General features: G+C 37.0%; 2 protein-coding genes across 2 annotated transcripts; one reads left to right on the forward strand and one right to left on the reverse strand.

The window, feature by feature from the left end:
• Nucleotides 1-3391: 3391 nt before the first annotated feature.
• On the forward strand, nucleotides 3392-7557 carry miox (myo-inositol oxygenase). The gene is made up of 10 exons (XM_084409381.1): nucleotides 3392-3498; nucleotides 3680-3751; nucleotides 3854-3934; nucleotides 4288-4450; nucleotides 4708-4775; nucleotides 4871-4980; nucleotides 5587-5654; nucleotides 6894-6943; nucleotides 7065-7177; nucleotides 7324-7557. Exons 1-10 carry the CDS (start codon nucleotides 3481-3483, stop codon nucleotides 7430-7432), a joined length of 852 nt encoding a protein of 283 aa, XP_084265507.1. The 5' UTR covers nucleotides 3392-3480; the 3' UTR covers nucleotides 7433-7557.
• Nucleotides 7558-8110: 553 nt separating this feature from the next.
• On the reverse strand, nucleotides 8111-19724 carry lmf2a (lipase maturation factor 2a). Its single transcript, XM_084409380.1, has 14 exons — nucleotides 19465-19724; nucleotides 18653-18906; nucleotides 17639-17667; nucleotides 17176-17366; nucleotides 14508-14686; nucleotides 14287-14425; nucleotides 13807-13941; nucleotides 13622-13727; nucleotides 13414-13510; nucleotides 11435-11617; nucleotides 11008-11176; nucleotides 10774-10885; nucleotides 10479-10587; nucleotides 8111-9475 (listed from the first exon to the last, which is right to left on the reverse strand). The coding sequence occupies exons 1-14, from the start codon at nucleotides 19556-19558 to the stop codon at nucleotides 9053-9055; spliced, it is 2220 nt and encodes a 739-aa protein (XP_084265506.1). The 5' UTR covers nucleotides 19559-19724; the 3' UTR covers nucleotides 8111-9052.
• Nucleotides 19725-20629: the final 905 nt, after the last annotated feature.

Here is a 20629-nt window from a genome sequence, read left to right on the forward strand (position 1 = left end):
ACCAGCCACGCTGATATTGATCCTCGTTTTAGTTCTCCTTTTGTCCCAAAGTCTGCTTGAACGAAACAACAACAGCGTGAGCGTGCCGCTAGACTTAAACGCAGTTGTCCACGTCTGTCGTCATGGTTACTATGACAGAACAAGCGGAAACCAGGGATAACGCGGATATTACGTCATTGACAGGCGACAATGACCAGGGACGAGCCATAATTTAAAATTGGAATTTCTCTGAAATTAAAAATCTTTGGGAACTTTTGGGATATTGTAAGTACACAACTGCAGGAAATATATCACACTGTGTAAGTGATTTTTGGATATTTTATTACATATTGTACCTTTAAATTTAAGTTACTTTTTTAAAAAAAGTAACACAAGTTACTTTGTTTTCCCATGTTTTGACTAACAGCTCTCCTGTCCCCATGTTGAGAGAAATCTGTAGTAAGTGAAGAGAGGTTGTGTGCGCTGTGTAAACATGATGGTTGTTGTAGTTTTGACTAAATGTGAGCTTGCATTTACTTGCACAAAAAAAACAGATTCAGTATTCCTCAAAATGAACAAAAATGACATTAACTGTCATGGCATCTTAAAGAACAAAAAAATCATTGGCCAGTGTTACACTTACTTATACTGACACTGTGCATGCACCATCATGCAAAAATAACGGTTTACAGTAACGGATGCGACTGATAATGTGGTATAGTGACTCATGATAGATTTATTTCATGCGTTTCCTAGAATGGGCAGTTTGCTGATCAACAAGATACAGCAGCACTGGTATTACACAACATTCAGTGGCATGTATAGTACATGCCACTCAAACAAAGACGGTCTAGATGTTTAAAAAATATTGCCGATTTGTAAATGAGTTTTATTTATTTATTTAAAAAAAAAAACACTTACGGTGACATGCTCCACAACATTGTCAGTGGCACTGTCACAAGTTTTAGTGACACATGCCACTATCCGCTGGCACATGCCGCTACTGATAAAAACAGTGAAGTGCAAACTCAGAATATTATGCAAACTGTATGCAATTAAACTTACTTTATTAACCAATGTCCTTGCCTCTGACATTCAATGACCCAATTCAACCATACTAAAAAGCAAAAATGACTTTAGATAAACATATAATTTAGATAAACATAACATTTGTGTTTCAGAATGGCAGCACAGCTGAAAGGTTTGTTTGAGCTGCACCCTCTACTGTATAGGCATGCATTTGCGTTTCCTTTAGCCTGAGGCTTATTTATTTGAAAAATATAACTTTTTTTTGTTATTATTAAAAAACAAACAAGCTAAGCCCAGATGAGAAAAAGAAATTAAAACTCACACATGCAATTAGATACTTTTTTTAGGGACTAGCGCATTATTATTATGCATTCATTTTAAAAGAAACTTTCCCCAACAGTGCTTCTGGGTACAATTTCCCCCCCAAAATATGGTTAAGTAGGTACCTTTATTCTGATGGCAAGACATCCATTCAGGAGTTTTAGGTTAGACTGCCATCTGCAGATCTGAAACATTACACAAAGTTAGCGCAAACTTATACAGAAACTGTGAAAAACTCATAAAGAAATACATTAAAATTGTATATATAATGATATAATGTTATAATGATAAACTGGATTAGATTAGATTAAACCTACTATAACATACTTTTAAAACAAATTCTATTTAAATATTTTAAATGGACTTCAATAGAAAAAAATGCTTTTTAGAGCCAGATAGTGTAGTTATAATATCTACCAGTGGAGGTTAACAAGGTAATTTAATAATAACATTTAATTAAGAGCCTTATTTTAGTCCATCATCTCTATAATAGCATGACCAAATGTGTTAAAGTCAAAGTCAAGTCAAAAGTAAAAACAAAACAAAAAAAAACAGACAAAGACGAAGAGGAGAAATAAATGTTTTGGATGTCAGAATGAGTATGTGTGAGAGTATTGCAGTTTATCTGCTTTAGACTGTGTCCTCGGTGCATGTGACCTAGTACCAGACACGTCACAGACTCACCCACAAACTATCAGCCAATAAAAACCTGGGGTGTAACCTACTGTAAACACAAAACACACACACACATACGTTGGGTTTCCATGTTTTATGGGGCCTTCCCGTAGACATAATGATTTTTATACTGTACAAATTGTATATTCATTTACATTTTCAAAAAACATAATTCTGTATGATATATAAGCCATTTTCCTCATGGGGACCAAAAAACGTCCCCACAAGATCAAATATTTCTGGCATTGCAAACATTTTGTCCCCACAACGTAGAAAATACCTGAACCCCCTTTTTTAAGCCATTTGGTTTATGAGGACGCAGGAAGTGTCCTCATAAATTATGTTTAATTTGTAATTCCCATGTCATTATACACATTTGTGTCCTCATAAACCATATATATATATACACACACACACACACACACGCACGCACGCACGCACGCACGCACGCACGTACACACAGTTATCAATCTGAAGTCTCTGAATGTTCTGGTGACACAAACAACACTGCAGTTTAGAGATGATCTACAAATAAGAAACTACAAACATAATACCAAAGAAAATCTGCTGCAATAAAAGCAAAATATTCTAAACATATTTTACTTAGATTTATTGTGTTGACTGATGTCAAAAATAAACTTAAAATTAAATAAAAAAACCTACTGGAAAAATAAACTTAAATCAAAGCCAAATAATGAAATGTAACAAAACAATTCAATAAAACACTAAAAAAATTGTAAATATAAATGTACAGTATCTCACAAAAGTGAGTACACCCCTCAGCAAACATTTTAGTATATCTTCTCAAGGGACAATACTATAAAATGTATCCAAGTTTCATTTCTAGAGTAGTCAATGTGCTGCTTGTATAGCAGTACATATTTACTGTCCTCTGATAATAACTCAACATACAGCCATTATTGTCAAAATAGCTGGCAACAAATGTGAGTACACCCTAAGTGATAATAGCTGTACGTCGTTTAACCATGCAAAGCCACATGTCCTATTCATCATGTTCATGTTTTTGTCTGCTTGACAGGACCATACAATTTTGTGTATCTTGTATTAGAGCAGTTAAAATTTGTGCTTTGAGTACAATTCTCTCATATTGACCACTGGATGTTCAACATGGCACCTCATGGCAAACAACTCTCTAAGGATTTGAGAATTAGAATGGTTGCTATTATATAATGAACCAAATGCCCTTAGTCACTGTAATGGTAGAGCATGTCTTTTCTGAATCAGTCTGCTGTATTTGGGCCAAAAAACCCTAGTACTGACAGACACACAAACTGACCCGCACAAACACACCACTGTAAGCGTTAGAGAGAAAGTGAACTGGAGAAAGTTAAAGTTTTACTAGTTATTCCCACTCCAGTTCAGAGACCCCATATGTGCATTTATAAATAGAGCACCCAGAGACGCCAAACACACAACATCCTCCTCCATCCTGAACGACACAATCTCAGCTGAACCATGAGGGTGGTGAACCTGGTATGTACCTGGCATTCAGACATTTACTTACATTCATGTTTCATAATCAATTTCCTCACTGAGTACATGAATGACTTTTGCAATACTGAAAACTGTCAATCAAACTGTTGTTTTGAGTTGGTAGTTAAGTTGGTATCTGTCTTTTAAGTCTTAATTCTTACACATAAACTTTTACTTTTAGGGTCCGGATCCTTCTCTGGCATATCGCCCCGAATGTCATGAGAAAGATCAAACAGAATTCAGGAACTTTGAGGTACAGTAAAATTTGGAATTTGGCATATTATTAACTTATGTATAATTCCTCTTAATTTGACATACTTATTTCCATTTTGATGTGTGTACATGTCTAATACAGAGTGGAGATCTCTTTGACCGTGTGTTTAATACATACAAGCAGATGCACACGTGCCAAACGCTGGACTTTGTCAAACAAAAGGTTGGTCTTTGTATGTATGTATGTATGTTGATGCACCATGCATTTTTTAAAGTTATGTTCTGTATTAAAACCAGACACTAAATAGCAGGTAAAAATCTAAATAAATAAAATGCATCTCTAATAAAGTAAGTAAAAGCCCTGTGCTGATTCAACTGATACAAATAAATGCAGACACACTCAAACTAAAATCTGTCTCCATTGAACAGTATCTATATTGCAAGCTTTACTCGCATATTAAAGTTAATTCTAGTTCAAATGGAAGTTAAACTAGAATAAAATTAAGATGCTCTGTGATGACTCAGATAAATGACAGCCTTCACAAACAAACACTGAGCACGACCTCTCACCTTTAGCACCTGGATTGGGCGAATTGCAATCACTTCAGCATGACCATGATGGAAAACATCAATTCCCTGGACGAGCTTGTTGACGAATCCGACCCTGACGTTGACTTCCCGAACTCTTTCCATGCTTTCCAGACCGCCGAGGGAATTCGCAAAGAGCATCCTGATAAAGGTGAGGAGTCAGCAGGGACAAAGGTCACAGGAGTCACTTACATTGTACTTAGATAAGATGTTTTACAAAAGCGCGTAGCTAAGCTTGTTTTTGTCCAGTTTCTGATTAATATGTCCATACCTGCTGGGCTTCTTTCAGGACTGAAATCCATATCTAAATGTGAAAGGTCATAGTGGAGATTTTTATTTGGGCGAATGTTAAAATACAACATTGCATCTGAATTTAAAAGCACTTATCTCATATTTACCTGTCTCCAGATTGGTTCCAGCTAGTTGGTCTGATCCATGACATTGGAAAAATCATGGCACTGTATGGAGAACCACAGGTGAGAGACAAATGCATCCAAACACAGTCTAAAACCCTAAGACGGTCACATGGGCTAAATGATATGCAATCAGAATTCTTCTTTGTGTGTTTCAGTGGGCCGTAGTTGGAGACACATTCCCAGTGGGATGCAAGTTCCAGAATTCAATAGTGTTCAGAAACTCGACATTTGAAGGCAATCCGGATGTGAAGAACCCAACACTCAAGTACAGCAACACACCTTTTTTTTATTTATGTGTTATTTATATTTTAAGTATAAAGTGTATATATATATATATATATATATGTAAAGTGTATATATTTATGTGTATTTTGTTTGTTCTATTTAGCTTTCATTTAAGTTTTGGTCAATTTAGTACATTTCTCATGTTCATAAGTTTTTTAAGTTACATTTTTCTCATCTAATATGTATTATATTTTATTTCAGATTTATTTAATGAATTTAAATGATTTTAAAAAGTGTTAGTTAACAATAACAACATTGTTCCTGCATATACACAAACTATTATAACATAGTAAAGGAATAACGGTCGCTTCATGTCGTTTCAAACGTGTATGACTTTTGTCTTTTGTCCATGGAGTACAAAAGGAGATGTTTTGAAGAATACCCACACTTCTCAATAAGACTTTTATGGTGCTTTAGTGTTCCTCAAAAGAAAGTCATACAGGTTTGGAAAGGCATGAGGGCAAGTACATGATTTATCACTTTAACAGTTAGTAAAGTTAATAATGGTATCCTATGTCAAAATGTTCATTGCATTCTTTAGCATTCCACCTGATGATGTAGTGTTTGCTTACTTCTCTTAATGCAGCACAGAATTTGGGATCTATAAACCTCAATCTGGGCTTAATAATGTCCTGATGTCTTGGGGACATGATGGTGAGTGATTTGAATGAGATGATTTTGCATCCAATGTCTCATTGCGAAACACCCACCGTTCAAACATTTGAGGTTTGAGTTATGTTTTATTCAGAAAATACACATTAAATTGATCAAAAGTGACAGTAAAGACGGGGGGTGTGGGAAGATGTCGATACCTGCTTGTAAAAGCCAATGAACATATTCTGTATCTGGGGCTAAATCACTTAATATTGAGAAAGCAACGACGCGTCTTATATTTTTCTAACTCCTAACAATCGGACACTGATTGGAATCAGCTGATTATCACTTCCTTTGATTCGATACGTCTCAACTAGTGTAAAATAATGACGTGGCTACAAGGTGGCATTATTTAAACTACTTTTTAAAATAACTCACGACCAAACAGTAGCTCTCCTTCTACACACTTCTGAAGTCTTCCCTCTCCTCATTAAAACTCCAGGTGAAGGGTTGCCAGGTTCAACAAAAAACAGCAAAACAAGCCCCTTAAAAACACAAAAATAAGACATGACAAAACCGTACCAGGGGAACAGTTGATGAATATGAATGGTATACCTAGTATTACAAATTACCAAGACACTCTGACACACCACTGCACGTTAGTCCTTTAAATTAATCATTTTATTTCCCTTTATATTTTCAGTTTCACTTTGATTTTTTGAAGTTTAGAATCAAAACTAAAATTAAAACTATGAATATATCAAATAGAAATTCGATTCAAAATCGAGAATTGATTTTTAATCCATGACCCCAAGAATCATTTTGAATCAAATCGCGAGGTTCCAAAAGATTCCCACCTCCAATTTATAATGTTATAAAAGATTTCTATTTCAAATAAATGTTCTTTTTAACTTTATATTCATCAAAAAAAAAAAGAATCCTGAAGAAAAAAGTTTTTTTCAGGATGTTTTTAACATTGATAATACTAAGAAATGTTTCTTGAGCAGCAAATCAGCATATTACAATGATTTCTGAAGGATCATGTGACCCTGAAGACTGGAGTAATGATGCTGAAAATTCAGCTTTGCATCACAGGAATACATTTTTTAAAATAAATTCAAACAGAAAACAGTTCATATAAAGAAACATACATTTTCACAATATGACTGTATTTTTGATCAAATAAATGTTGCCTCGGTGAGCATAAGAGACATTTCAATAATATGACCCCAAACCTTTGAACGGTACTGTATTTGCTGCTGAAGTGACTGAGTGGAAATTCTTCTTGCACTATTCTAGAGTATCTGTACCAGGTAATGAAGTTCAACAAATGCCCCATCCCTGAGGAGGTAACGTCACACAGTTCACCTGAAAAGCAAACAAGTCTAACACACACACACAAACAATATAATGTGATTTACACTTCTCTAAGATACTTTTGTACATTTAACACTTCCCAAATTCCTTCAGGGTCTTTACATGATCCGCTTCCACTCCTTCTACCCCTGGCACTCAAACGGAGACTACATGCACTTATGCAACGAGAAAGACCTCCAGATGCTTCCCTGGGTCAAAGAGTTTAAGTATGTTATCAGTTTCTCAATAAGAGTATCTCATCTGTGATTCCATTTTATCAGTTGTGTGATCCACATATCGAAGCTCTGACCTCACGCTGTGAGTTTCTACAGGTAGATCAATAACATGCATCTGTTTGTCTTTCCTCTGACAGCAAGTTTGATTTGTATACCAAGAGCACTGACCTACCGGACGTGGAGAGTCTGAGGCCGTATTATCAGGCTCTCATTGATAAGTACTGCCCTGGTGTACTGCAGTGGTGAACGTGTACCATAATTCTAGAGACTGAATATCATTCTGACTGAAGGGTGGACTAGCAACCACACATGACACCTTGGAAGTTTCTTCAGAAAATGTCAAATAAAATAAATCAATTATTATACCTTTGCGTTACCAACAACATGAAACAAAGAAGAATTAATTATAAACATCCTATTATCTTATGTATTCATTGTTACTACTATATTAGAATTAATCATGTATTCATATAGATTTAAGAGAAAAATGTAAATTGTGAGGCTGTATTTCTTTGGAAATAATGGTACTTGTGCCAGTGTATATTTGTCTAAGTTTATTCAATATATTACAAAGCATTAAAGCTGAGTGTTTTGTGTGTGTGCGCGCACGCATCTTCAGTCATATTAACTATAATCATGTATTCATAAAGATTGAAGATAAAACTTTTTATTGTGAGGCTGTATTTCTTTGGAAATAACGGCACTTGTGCCAGTGTATATTTTTCAGTTTATTAAATATATTACAAAACAGTAAAGACGAGTGTTGTGTGTGTGTGTGTGTGTGTGTGTGTGTGTGTGTGTGTGTAGGCATTTTCAGTCATATTAACTATAATCATGTATTCATAAAGATTGAAGATAAAAAAAATTTAATTGTGAGGCTGTATGTCTTTGGAAATAACGGCACTTGTGCCAGTGTATATTTTTCAAAGTTTATTAAATATATTACAAAACAGTAAAGCCGAGTGTTTTTTGTGTATGTGTGTGTGTGTGTGTGTGTGTGTGTGTATCTTCAGTCATATTAACCATAAACATGCAATATTTTGACAACACAGTAAAAAAAAAAAAAAAAAAGAAAAAAAAAGCAATGTCACGAACACAATACACAAATCTAAGGCCATAACCAGTTACAGTCCGATAAACTATTTCAGGTCATTAACACCAAAAATACAAGATAACAGTCTAAGGGAAAAAAATATTTAAGCATCTCTATATTATTCATGAAAATAAAATTGAAATATTTTCTGATACTTAGATTTCTGTGATACTTTTGGTATACCATAAGGCACAGCACATACTGGGCTTCATTCATAAAACATGAGCAGAATAAAGGAATGTCTGTGCAAATAGTTCAAAAGAGTGCTGGTTGGCATTGATGCATTCAATTCAGTGCAAGAATGCTTTTACAAACACAAATTCCGCTCTTCCGTTTAATGAGGCCCAGTATGTGCATTTGAATGTACAGTTTGCTTGTTTTTTTACAGTTATTTTTAGGTCTCATGGTAGAAGACATTCTGAGTTTTACTTAACATGATATCATGTAGGCAGTTAGTGCACACTGGGGGAAACAATAACCTACCTTGTTTTGCATTTACCCGATCAGAACAACAACAAAAATCCCTCATTTTGCAGTGTGGTCCTCCTATCAGGATTAGTTTAACTAAACGTGCAGGAAAATCCAGGACACTACTCTGTCTTCACTACTCTGTCTACATCTCTCAAAAATGCCTGTGAAAACAGAGAAATAACAATGTTTTGGCACAATGAAGATGTAAATGCTGATGTTTTGGGGTAGATGTCATTACCCTGAGCTGGTATTAAAAAGTCCAGAGTTTCATTTAAAGCCACAGGAGATAATTTGAAAAAACTTCACTTCCTTTTCCTAAGGCTGTCCTCTTCAGTTTCCTCTGCACTCACTTCCTCTTCAATTTCTCCTTCCTGTTCCTGTTCCTCTTCACTTGTTGCATCTTTCTCCTGCTCCTTTCCATCTTCCTCTGCATCATCTTTTGTAACCTCCTCTTTCTCCTCCTCCTCGTGTTTCTTCTCGTTCTTTTCCGCCACATTGAAGCATGTCCGTCCTGCGGCCTGTTTGTCCGTGTGTTGGTTCTGGAGCGATTCGTGTTGGCGATGATGTGCACGTGACCGCAGAGAGTTGAGGAGACACACGGTCGCTGCAGAGCTGAAGAGAGTCCACAGCAGAAGATGAGGTGGCATCTCACGGGCATGTTCTCCAACATATCGCAATAACCGCGGAAGCCAAGCATTCGAGCTGCGCCTCAGAGGAGCCTTATCCTGACGGGAAAAATGGGAAGAGGGTCTCGACCAGATCAAGAGATGGTATTTAAAATTGTTAAACCTTCATTAACTCTACTCATTAAAAAAGATTTTCCATTATGACACAGATTGACGCATTTTTCCCCGGCAATCCATGTTTTCACTGTTATACGTTAGGGGGTGCTATTATGCATCTTGTGAAATAGTACAGATGCTCCAAATCCAAAAACAAGTGAAAAAGAAGCAGAAACAAGCAATAGAAGATTGCTTACACACATGTAAGCTAACACAATCAAACAATCAACAGCATATGAATGAAAACTGCCTAACGTTACTGGAAGAAATGTCAACCCAGGAAGAGGTATAGGGCCTGTGCAAGCTTTATAGACATGATCTACTCGATCTATGTTTTGATCATCGTCTTTGAAAAACACGATTTTATCAGCTTTTATTATGATTTTTTTTTTTTTTTTTTTTGCAGAGGCTCTGTTCTTTCTTTTGATATATTGTATGAAGATGTTTCTAAGCTTTCTATAAGCTCAATGAAAATTAGTGCTGCACAATTTAGAAAAATAAAACAAAATGTAATCTTTCTGATAAAAATTACTGTAAATATGACTGTTCAATATGGCTGTAATAATAACAACTTTACTATTACTATAATTACTATTATTCTTTTTCTTAAATACTCTATTTCTTTATTTTACAGTGAAATATTACAACCGTTTCATTTTTTATTTTGTTGGCAACAGGCTGTAGACGTTCCTTCATGTGTGTAAACGAACATAGTACTGAACTTCACTCTGTAACATATATTTATGCATATATTTATTTATTAACAATTTGATAATTAAACTAAGTCATATCCGTTTTCCGTTTTATTTGGATTAATCGTGCAGCTCTAAAAAAAACTACTCTTCAGATAACAGACAGTGAACTTTAGGTCTGTTTGATGTTCCCCTGTGAGGTTACAGTTGAAATCAATGTTAAAAATGTGTCCTGGTTCAGACTCGTTTCTTACCTTCAAACCATGTTGAACCAGCATCTGTTCAAGGTAAGAGTCACCAAGGTGCACTACAGGATAGAACTCTTCCACATACACCCGTCTCCACCATCGCTGGGGATATGAACTAAACACAGACAAACACATCTAATAAGACATTAAAAGTCATAAAGGAAACACATTCAATGAGGCTAACATTGAACATCAACAAAAAGGTCAAGCATTGTGTTTTGCATGATGATAAAAATGTCATTTTTAACATGCATTTGACAATTTATAGCAAGAGGCATTGTGGGAATTTGCATGTGCTCACCCGTCCGCTTTCAGCTCGCTGAACCAGTATTTGTAGCGGTGAGCTCTCAGATACACAGGAGGCTGTTTGCTGAACGGATACTGAGACTCATCTGTCTGAATGAGTTTGACCACTGCACAACACACACACACAGAACAGTATAATACAAAACACTGAATTCAGCACTGCGACTTGCTCAGACTGATGCACTGGATGCCTTTAAATCTCACACATGCACAAACAAAGCATCCTTACCATCGCGTTTGCCCTGCAGGAGTCTGTGGAGGAGGCTGCTGAACCAGGGGCTCTGTGTCTTCGGCCCCAGAGCAGCAAACCACATCTGCCAGTCCAGCCTGGGCTGGTGCGGAGCCACCACAGGGGGCGCTGCGCTCATGTTCCCCGGCTTATACATGAACTCGATCTCCTGCAATAATTAATAATAATAAAATCAGAATCGGATAAAGATTTCCACCCCTAAATGGAAAATGTATTTTTGCAAGTTTGAGGCTGCCTGTCGCACAGAACTTCACCTTTAAGATCCGGGTTAGATTCAATGTGTGAACCTACCTACAACTTTTTAATTACAAGCCCGTATTTCATTTTTTGTAAAGTCCATCCCTCAAATACAAATCAGTGCTGTAATTCAGACACTATGCACTTCCTGAAATACTCGTAAACTGACCGTCCATGTGTTGCGATCCATGCTGCCCTCAATGACCACCTCTGGACGACCTCCGACCCCGGTCATTCTTCGGAACAACCCGTATGAGTTGACCAGCTGGTAACGGTCAGTCATTTCAAACGCTGTCCGGATCCCAGGCCAAAGATTACTGTTGGCATCATACTCAAAGTAGGTGTAGGGAACCTGCACACATACTTCATTATTAGCCTCATTATTTTTACATAACTTAAACGTACAATATGTAATTTTTTGCGCCGCTAGGGGTCGCTAACCTCTTACAATAACAAAGGCGTAGTTTGATGACGTAACATTTGCTAAGAATTATGGATCTTGTCGTCAACGTCAATGACTGTGATATGAAGCAGGTCGGGATTGCTAAGAGACAGCTATCAGCTCCACACACGACGCGAGTCCCGCGGATATAAAAGGAATATGGACATTTCATTCTACCGAACTACACGCAAGTGCAGAATTACTACTCACAGGTCAGTTTATTAGACAAATTAAACTTGTGAGGTAACGCAGCGCTGTTTCACTTGGTCTAACATTACACTATCACACTAAACTGCATTTGAATGTGTTGAAATTTATGTTATTCTATGTGTTAGTTTGTCTGTATGAGACTAGCAGTAAGCTAGATCAACATTAGAATAACATACAGATCATATTCTAACATTTTATCATTGTTGAACTATATAACATTGATTAGTTTTATGTAAATGTGCTCACCTGTTTAATAAAGTACATGTAGGAGCGGTCGAAGTCTCGGACGTGGAGCTCTCGTTTATATACTGTCTATGGGAGCTCTCGGCATCTCGAAAACACTGCGCTAGTATTGATTCTCGTTTTAGTTCTCCTTTTTTATCCAAAGTCTGCTTGCCATGGTCCATAATGTTTGAACGAAACAAAAACAGCGTGCAGATAGACATTACGAACTACACAGTTGTCCACCTCTGTCGCCTTGGTTACTATCAGAGGGCTCTGGTTACTATGGAAGTACGAGCGAAAACCAGGGAGAACGTGGATATGACGCCATTGACGGAGACAAAACGGAAATAAAGAAACGGTCCGTGTCTTCGAATTAAATTACAAATTACAAATGGAAATAAAAAGGCTTCCTTTTACAGTACAGTTGCACTTTACTTACTGAGTAAATTGTAAAAACATCTGCAAGAACATACCCAGTATTTAAGATGTGCCATGACATTAGGGAAAACTGTTCCTGCGGGGTAGTTACCAGGTAAGTGTAAGGTAAATTATTTGATAAACCCTCTATAAATGGGTGTAGCAATGAACAACAACTATGTAAGACAAGGTAATTTATTGGAAACTACCGTCTTAATTTCAAGATAGTAATAAATAAACATGGACTGTTACCAGCATAACCCTAGGATAACTACAAACCTAACTTGAATTGATGGGTAATACTGGAGGTGTTTCTAAAAATTGGCTGCCTACATTCTGAGGAAGTACACAATTAAATCTGAGTTATTACCAACCTAAACAGGTAACAAGTACACAGTACTTTGTTGAGTTGATATTTAACAGTGGTGTTTTTTTCCCTGGAAGTTTCTCTGTAATTGCATATTAATCACCTTAAGTAATTACACACTAAAATACTATAATTTACCATATGCTTACCAGGTAAATACCTAGTAATTAGTTTGTAGTTTCTCTGCATTTACATTCTTGTTACCTGTGGTAATTACCAACAACCAACTATAACTTACCATATATTTACCAGGTAAATATCTAGTAATTAGGGGACTGTAGTGTAAGTGGAAATATTAAAATGACTAAAACCTAACAGTAAATTAAAAAAAATATTAAAAACTAAATAGACATTTAAAAAACTAAAAAAAAATAAAAAATTAAACTAAACTGGAAACCATAAAACTTGAAAACTAATTTAAAATGTAATAAATACTATCATACTATATTAATGATACTAAAATAACACTGACAGGAAGTTTACTAACCAGACTGATGGCAAACATTGAGACAGCAGCTGCAGCCATCACTGCCCACTGGATTGTGCTCCAGAGACGCCACAACACACCCCTCACACAAGCACATCTGGAACATATGCACACCCACAAGCAATCAAAAACATTTGTTCTACCAGAACGCCATCTAATGGACATACTGAGCCAACAAACCATAGGTGAACTATCCCGTAACACTCACTTAAACATGGCAGTGATGATCTCCCACGTGAGAGACAGCACACCAATCCAGATACTGGGCACCGTGACAGTCTTCAGAAAACCATTGAACTCAAAATAAGTAAAGGCTGAGAAACAGGAACACAAAGAGAGATAAATCACATTGAACGATAACTGACCTCAATGACACATCGTTGAGAGCTTCACCTGTTTTGGAGGACACGCTTTTCTTTTCCCAGTCCACCTGCAGGTCAAAGTATTGGACTGTCCAGTAGCCAAGCAAGGCGTATACACTGACCTCTAACATTACAGCCATTCCAGAGAATAGAGTCTGTAACGATGCTGAAAAAAAACAAAAACATGGACGTCTGGACCTGGTTTTAACATCTTGTCCTAACAAGGTACAACATACATTGCCATCTTAATGTAATATTTACATCCTCACTGAAAACGGTTTCCATACATATATATAATGTATATTAAATAAGAGCAGCAAATCAGCATATTTTAAGGAATTCTGAAGAATCATGTGACACTGAAGACTGGAGTGATGCTGAAACAGAATAAATTACATTTAAAATGTATTCAAACAGCAGTTACTGTAATAATTCACACTATTACTGTTTTTACTGTATTTTTTGGTGAGCATAAGAGCTCAATGTTAGTGTAATGTAAGTTTGTCCATACTCCTTTCTGTCTTCAGCGTGGGTCTGCGGAGCCAGAAGTTTACATGTTGGTCATCCAGCAGCGACATGCACAGGGTGATAGTGAGAATATTAAAGAAGTTATAATTCCCAGACAGGATGATTAACACCTGAAGCAGGACCTGTAACACAAAGTCATCACAATAATGCACAAACTCGTAGCAGCTTCTCCATTTCTGATCAAACACATGCATACACACTCACCTGCACGTAGAAGGCGGCGAGTCTGTGTCTTCGTATGGGGCTGAAGAACAGGAAAGGAACTGCCATCTCGATAACAAAGGTACCCACCACACTGAGTTTCTGGAACCACACTGGCAGCTGATGAGCAAACCAGGCCAGCTGGGTCGGTATACACTGGGTCTCATAGTGATAGGTCAAAGCTGATGAGAGAACAACAGAACACGTGCCCCCATTACTCAAGCCCCTAAACCTCACTCCCATCTGGGTTACGCCACCAATGTACCCCTCCGGTCCTATCCGCCCCGCTCTGTGCGGGCCTCAAACCCAGGTCGCCGGCATAGGAGGCAGGCAGGCTAACAAGGATGCTAAAGACAGTCTCTAGTAGTGGTCGACCGATATATCGCCACGGCCGATATTTGCCATTTTTGAAATATCGGCATTGGCCGATAAGTTTTTCTGATTGGCCGATGTGTTGGAAGCGGGACTTTTATTTTGACGGCGCTCCGGACTTTTATTTTGAAGGGCGGCACTGAGAACACCAGCCAGAAGAGAACGGCAACGGCAGCTCCTCAGATCACACAGAGCTCACTCACATTCTCTGTCTTCATTAATTTACGATCTCTGTCAGTCATATCTAATACTTTGTTAGACAGAACTGGTAAAAAAAGAAGGTAATTGGTATGCGAAGTAAGTAAAGTAAAGCGTTTGCTTTTATATTATTTGTAACAGAAAAGGCAAACAATCAGGCTAAAATACTTTCTCATTTGCCGTCAACATTCAGCAAATGCGCATCTACGTCATTTAAACAAATCTCTGAATATCTAATAAACATTTAATTTCACAAACCTTGCAGATTTAATTGAATCCAGCTGTGATATCTTGTGAAGTGTGCATTACTGTCTGCAAGTGACGGTCGTGCGAAGTGCGTGAATGCGAACAGAAGATCAGCTTCACAGGAGACGCGAGCGAAAAACTTTAAATCCTTCATTTTAAAATATGCTGATATATAATGTCATATTCATATCGTTTTCACTGTGCTGTATGAAAAGTTAGCGTTACCTTGTCTTTATTTGAAAAAAATATGATTACCAGCACGAAATTACCAGATTACTGAGTGCCCTGTTACAGTGTTTACCTTCTTTTTATTCACATTCATATATTTCTAAACAATTACTTTGTGAAAAATACTGTAATAGGATTGCAGATTCAAGAAGTTGCCATCTAAAGTATAAAAGCATGTTTTGTAAAAGATTTGTTTTCTAATTTATTAAATATTGATTAAAATAAATATATATAAAAATATCGGCTTTATATCGGCCATCAAAAAAACAATATCGGTCGACCACTAGTCTCTAGCGCCAGTCGCTAGCACGTCTCTTAGGATCAGGGGAGTGAGGTTTACCTGCACAGCTCTCACTAGCTGTGAAACTCAGTGACATTAATATTTTGAATCTGTTTTTTTTAATCTATTTTTATATTGTCCATTTTCATTTTTTTTAAACCTTTTTTTTTTTAAATAATTGTTGCGTTTTTGTAATGTAATTCAAGTAATACAAAGACAACTTGGCACTTCAAAACGTCTTGTAATCCTCAGAGGCATCTCTTAACTTTTTGTTGCTGGAGTAATCCTGTGTTTGTGTCTGTCTCGTATTTACTACTACAGTCATGGTCAAAATTGATGGCACCCCTGATAAATATGATAAAAAATGGCTGTAAAAAATAAATCGGCATTGTTTATCCTTTTGATCTTTCATTAAAAAAAAAATGACAAAAATCTCACCTTTCATTGAAGTAAAAGAACTGAAAGTGGGGGGTAAATCACATTATAAAATAAATGTTTTTCTCCAAAACACGCTGGCCATAATTGTTGGCACCCTGTTATTAAATACTTTCTGCAACCTCCTTTTGCCAAGATAACAGATCTGAGTCTTCTCCTATAATGCCTGATGAGTTTGGAGAACACCTGACAAGAGATCAGAGACCGTTCCTTCATACAGAATCTCTCCAGATCCTTCAGATTCCCAGATCCATGTTGGTGGTGCTTCTCTTCAGCTCACTCCACTCATCAGGTCAGGGAACTGTGACGGTCATGGCAGAAGCTTCATTTTGTGCTCAGTTACCCATTTTTGTGTTGATTTTGATGTTTGTTTTGGACCGTTGTCCTGATGGAAGATCCAACCACGGCCCATTATAAGATTTCTAGCAGAGGCTGTCAGGTTTAGATTTTTTATCTGTTTGTATTTGCTAGAATCCATAATACCATGTATCTGAACAAGATGTCCAGGACCTCCAGCAAATAAATAGGCCCACAACATATAAGATCCAGCAGTATATAGTATATTAACCGTAGGCATGGGGTACTCTTCATCCCTGTTTTTCACCAAACACATCTGCTGGGTTTGCTGCCAAAAAGCCCTTTTTTTGTTTTATCTGACCATAGAATCCGGTCCCTTTTGAAGATCCAGTCGTGTCTGACAACTGAATATGCTGTTGAGTTCATGAGTTTATTTTTGGAGGAGCGAGGAGGATTTTTCTTGAAACCCTCCCAAACAACATGTGGGGATGTAGGGGTTGTTTGATTTTTGTTTTAGGCTTTCTGACCCCCAATACTTAACTAATCTCTGCAATTCTCCATCTGTGATCCTTGAACATGAAGGCACAAATATAAATATATTCTACAGTTCCTCACCTGTCAGGCCCCACCAAGTGGGGCAGCGGCTGGTCAGTTTGACGACACCTGACGCAAACATCAGCCGAAACAACAGCCAGCGCACCAGCCAGAAAGTCACATTATCATGGAGGCACACCTTTGAAGACCAGGGCATTTTCATGGGAGCGACGAGAATGGCCAAGAAGCCCGTCTCCAACAAGAGGTTATCCCTGAGAACAAGATAGAGAAAAGGAGAGAGACAAGTTTGACACGTATCCAAATTCTGATGTGCTGCTGAGGTCATTTCACATGCGTTAAGAAAGCAGATCAACAGATGTGTGACTACAATAAATAATACTCTCAAGGTCAAGATTTCAAGGCTGTACAGAGTTAAACAAAGCCAAAGACTGTTACATAACAGATACAATTTAAGGAACAAGAACTTTTGTGAATCAATATAACATCAAGTGCAACAAATACTGACAAAAAGTCTCATACTCACCACTGAAAGTATAAGAATACCTGGCCCACCTAAAAACAACAAGCACATTTCAGTACTTTATACTTTACCTTCTAAAACGAATTATTTTTACCCTTAATAAGTAGTATTCGTAACTGATATGGGAGATTTGCTGTTGTTAAATTGTATTATATTTATATACAGTGCTATGCATAAGTTTAGGCACCCATGCTAAAGTTGACTAAAAAGAGGAATAAAAAAATCATCTTTTGGAAATTGAACTTAATGCCTTAATTTAAAAAATGAGGAAAAATCCAACCTTTAAGGACACCAATTTTCTTTGTGAATGAATAATGTATCGTAAATAAATAAATGTTCTTCCTTAAAATACAGGGTGCATAAGTTTGGACATCCCTATGTTAAATTCCCATAGAGGCAGGCAGATTTTTATTTTTAAGTATTTTTTTTTTTTTTTTTTTTTAGGATACTATGCATCCTGATAAAGTTCCCTTGGCCTTTGGAATTAAAATAACCCCATATCATCACATATCCTTCACCAAACTTTGAGATTGGCATGGTTGTATTTCAGTTAGCCTAATAGCTAGTTTGATTTGCATTGAGAGCAATGCAAATCAAACTAGCTATTAGGCTAACTGAAATAAAAACCATGCCAATCTCTAGGTATGGTGAAGGCTATGTGATGACGTGGGGCTATTTTAATTCCAAAGGCCAAGGGAACTTTATCAGGATGCATAGTATCCTAAAAAAATTTTTTTTGAAATACTTAAAAATAAAAATCTGCCTGCCTCTATGGGAATTTAACATAGGGATGTCCAAACTTATGCACCCTGTATTTTAAGTTCCTGTATTTTCCAAAAGATGATTTTTTATTCCTCTTTTTAGTCAACTTTAGCATGGGTGTCTAAACTTATGCATAGCACTGTAATAGCATTATATCAGCCATAGGTCACCCTGCTCTCTATACATCACATCACCCATTGAAAAACCCATATTGGTCAGTCAGTATTAGAATCTGATTGTGAAATAAGTTTGAACCTGGTAGAGAGACAGATAGAGAATCCAGAGCACCAGGAAAACTCTGCAATCTCTGAGCGGCGGTAAAGCCAGAGTCATTAAACTGAGCAGAGCTCCGGTCAGACTGAACAGCTCCATGCACTGCTGCGTGTCCAAACCCAGACGAGGACCAAACCACAGCAGGGTGGGAGAATCCTTCAGCTGCTCCATAAGACTCTTACCAGACACTCGCAGATGCCACCGTGCTGGCAGCAATCCCTCATTTCCATACAGACCTAAAGAAAGAAGCGTGTACACGGTCAATCTGAAGTTTACTTTTAGTTTAGTTGTTTTTTTGTTTGTTTTTTTCAGAATCCTAATATTCAGGTTTAAATTAGATTGTGAATCTCAGATTGTCAATGTGGTCTAGACAAAATTGGAACCCGTTGGGTACTGAATTATCACCATATTCCAATACCATGTACATGTCCAAAAACAATACTATGATACTTTTAGTTAAATAGACTAAAACTATTTTGTGCAATGTATTTCCCTTTTGTGTGAAAGTATGGCTGTAATATTCAGACTTCAGGACAGGCATCAACATGCTTATCTGAGATGCTTTCTGCACATACAATTCGACCAGACCCATGTTGGGCCCTTTAAAATATTTTCATCTCTACTGTGCAAAAGCATTGGAATAAACAACCTGGAGATTTGAACAAACTATTGCCTAATGTAATAGGTTAGTATGTTTATTAAAAATGCATGCCTAAAAGACTTTTATTGCATGCGTCACAGATAAACTCTAGTTTAATGCATGCAAGTTGAACTAAAAATCTTTCCAAACTCACCTGGAATCTGCACGTAAAGAGACGCAAAGGCAAACAAATAAATTGCAGAAAGGCACCACAGGAACATGTGCCTCGGCAGTCTTATATCTCCCATTTTTAATATAACAAACTCCTAAAGGAAACAGTTGGGGTAACGTTAGGAATCTCCTCAAGATGGAGATCAGGAAGGTTTGAATGCAGAGGACTGACTGAGCGAGAGCGACACGTCTGACACTGCACAGGAAAACAGAAGCGCGCTGACTGCCAACGAATCCTACTATGGCGAAGATTTGGCTTATGAATATTAAGTACGTCACGCTCGGGGAAGTCCGATTGGCTGTAAATTGACGTTACAGGACTGACGAATTAAAGGGATAGTTCACCCAAAAATGAAAATTCTGTCATCAAATTTCTGTCATCAGAATTTCTTTTTTCTACTGAACACAAAAGAAGATATTTTGAAAAATGTCTGTAACCAAACAGTTGATGGACCCCATTGACTTCCATAGTAGGAAAAACAAAATACTATGGAAGTCAATGGGGTCCATCAACTGTTTGGTTACAGACATTTTTCAAAATATCTTCTTTTGTGTTCAGCAGAAAAAAGAAATTCTTACAGGTTTGAAACAACTTGAGGGTGAGTAAATGATGACAGAATTTTCATTTTTTGGGTGAACTATCCCTTTAAAGTCGGAGTCGCGCTTTAACTTGGCTCTTTCCTTTACACTATTGGAGATGCGGAGAACTTGATGGAAAGTGCTGTCTGTCGTGTCAATCGGAGTTTACCTGGCGCTTTTAGGTTTAAAAAACGGTTGTAGTTTTTTTTTTTTTTTTTGTGGCATTTCCAAGCCACTTAAGACCCAATGTTGTAAAGCAGTTTTTTTTTTTTAGGCTATCATAATTTTTTATGAATATCATATCATGACCATGCCGATTACAGTATATGTCACTCAGGCTTCACTAACGTGATTGGTACCAATACCATAGGCTGCCATCAAGGCCTCAATGAAGGGGATTATGTGAACAGAAAAGGGGTTCACAATGTAAATGTGCAGCCCAGTTACTATTGTGATTCTTAATATTCCAGATTAGTAATATTATATCAAATAAAAAAAGGCAGTTGACTAAAATCTTCCATATCACAAATGTGAAGGCAAAATGGCCAGGATCTGTGCATGACTTAAGA

This window comes from Rutilus rutilus, assembly GCF_951802725.1.
Source record: "Rutilus rutilus genome assembly, chromosome: 5".
In the NCBI taxonomy this organism is placed as follows: domain Eukaryota; kingdom Metazoa; phylum Chordata; class Actinopteri; order Cypriniformes; family Leuciscidae; genus Rutilus; species Rutilus rutilus.

Bases quoted from the DNA above. Each gene is read 5' to 3' on its own strand.
- miox (XM_084409381.1), top strand. The intron at 4,981-5,586 runs GTACAGCAACAC...CTCTTAATGCAG, and splicing joins GTGAAGAACCCAACACTCAA to CACAGAATTTGGGATCTATA. The intron at 7,178-7,323 runs GTATGTTATCAG...TTCCTCTGACAG, and splicing joins CCCTGGGTCAAAGAGTTTAA to CAAGTTTGATTTGTATACCA.
- lmf2a (XM_084409380.1), bottom strand. From the start codon at position 19,558: ATGGGAGATATAAGACTGCCGAGGCACATGTTCCTGTGGTGCCTTTCT. The intron at 14,426-14,507 runs GTGAGTGTGTAT...TTTGTGTTACAG, and splicing joins TCGCCGCCTTCTACGTGCAG to GTCCTGCTTCAGGTGTTAAT. The intron at 13,511-13,621 runs GTGAGTGTTACG...CATATGTTCCAG, and splicing joins ATCATCACTGCCATGTTTAA to ATGTGCTTGTGTGAGGGGTG.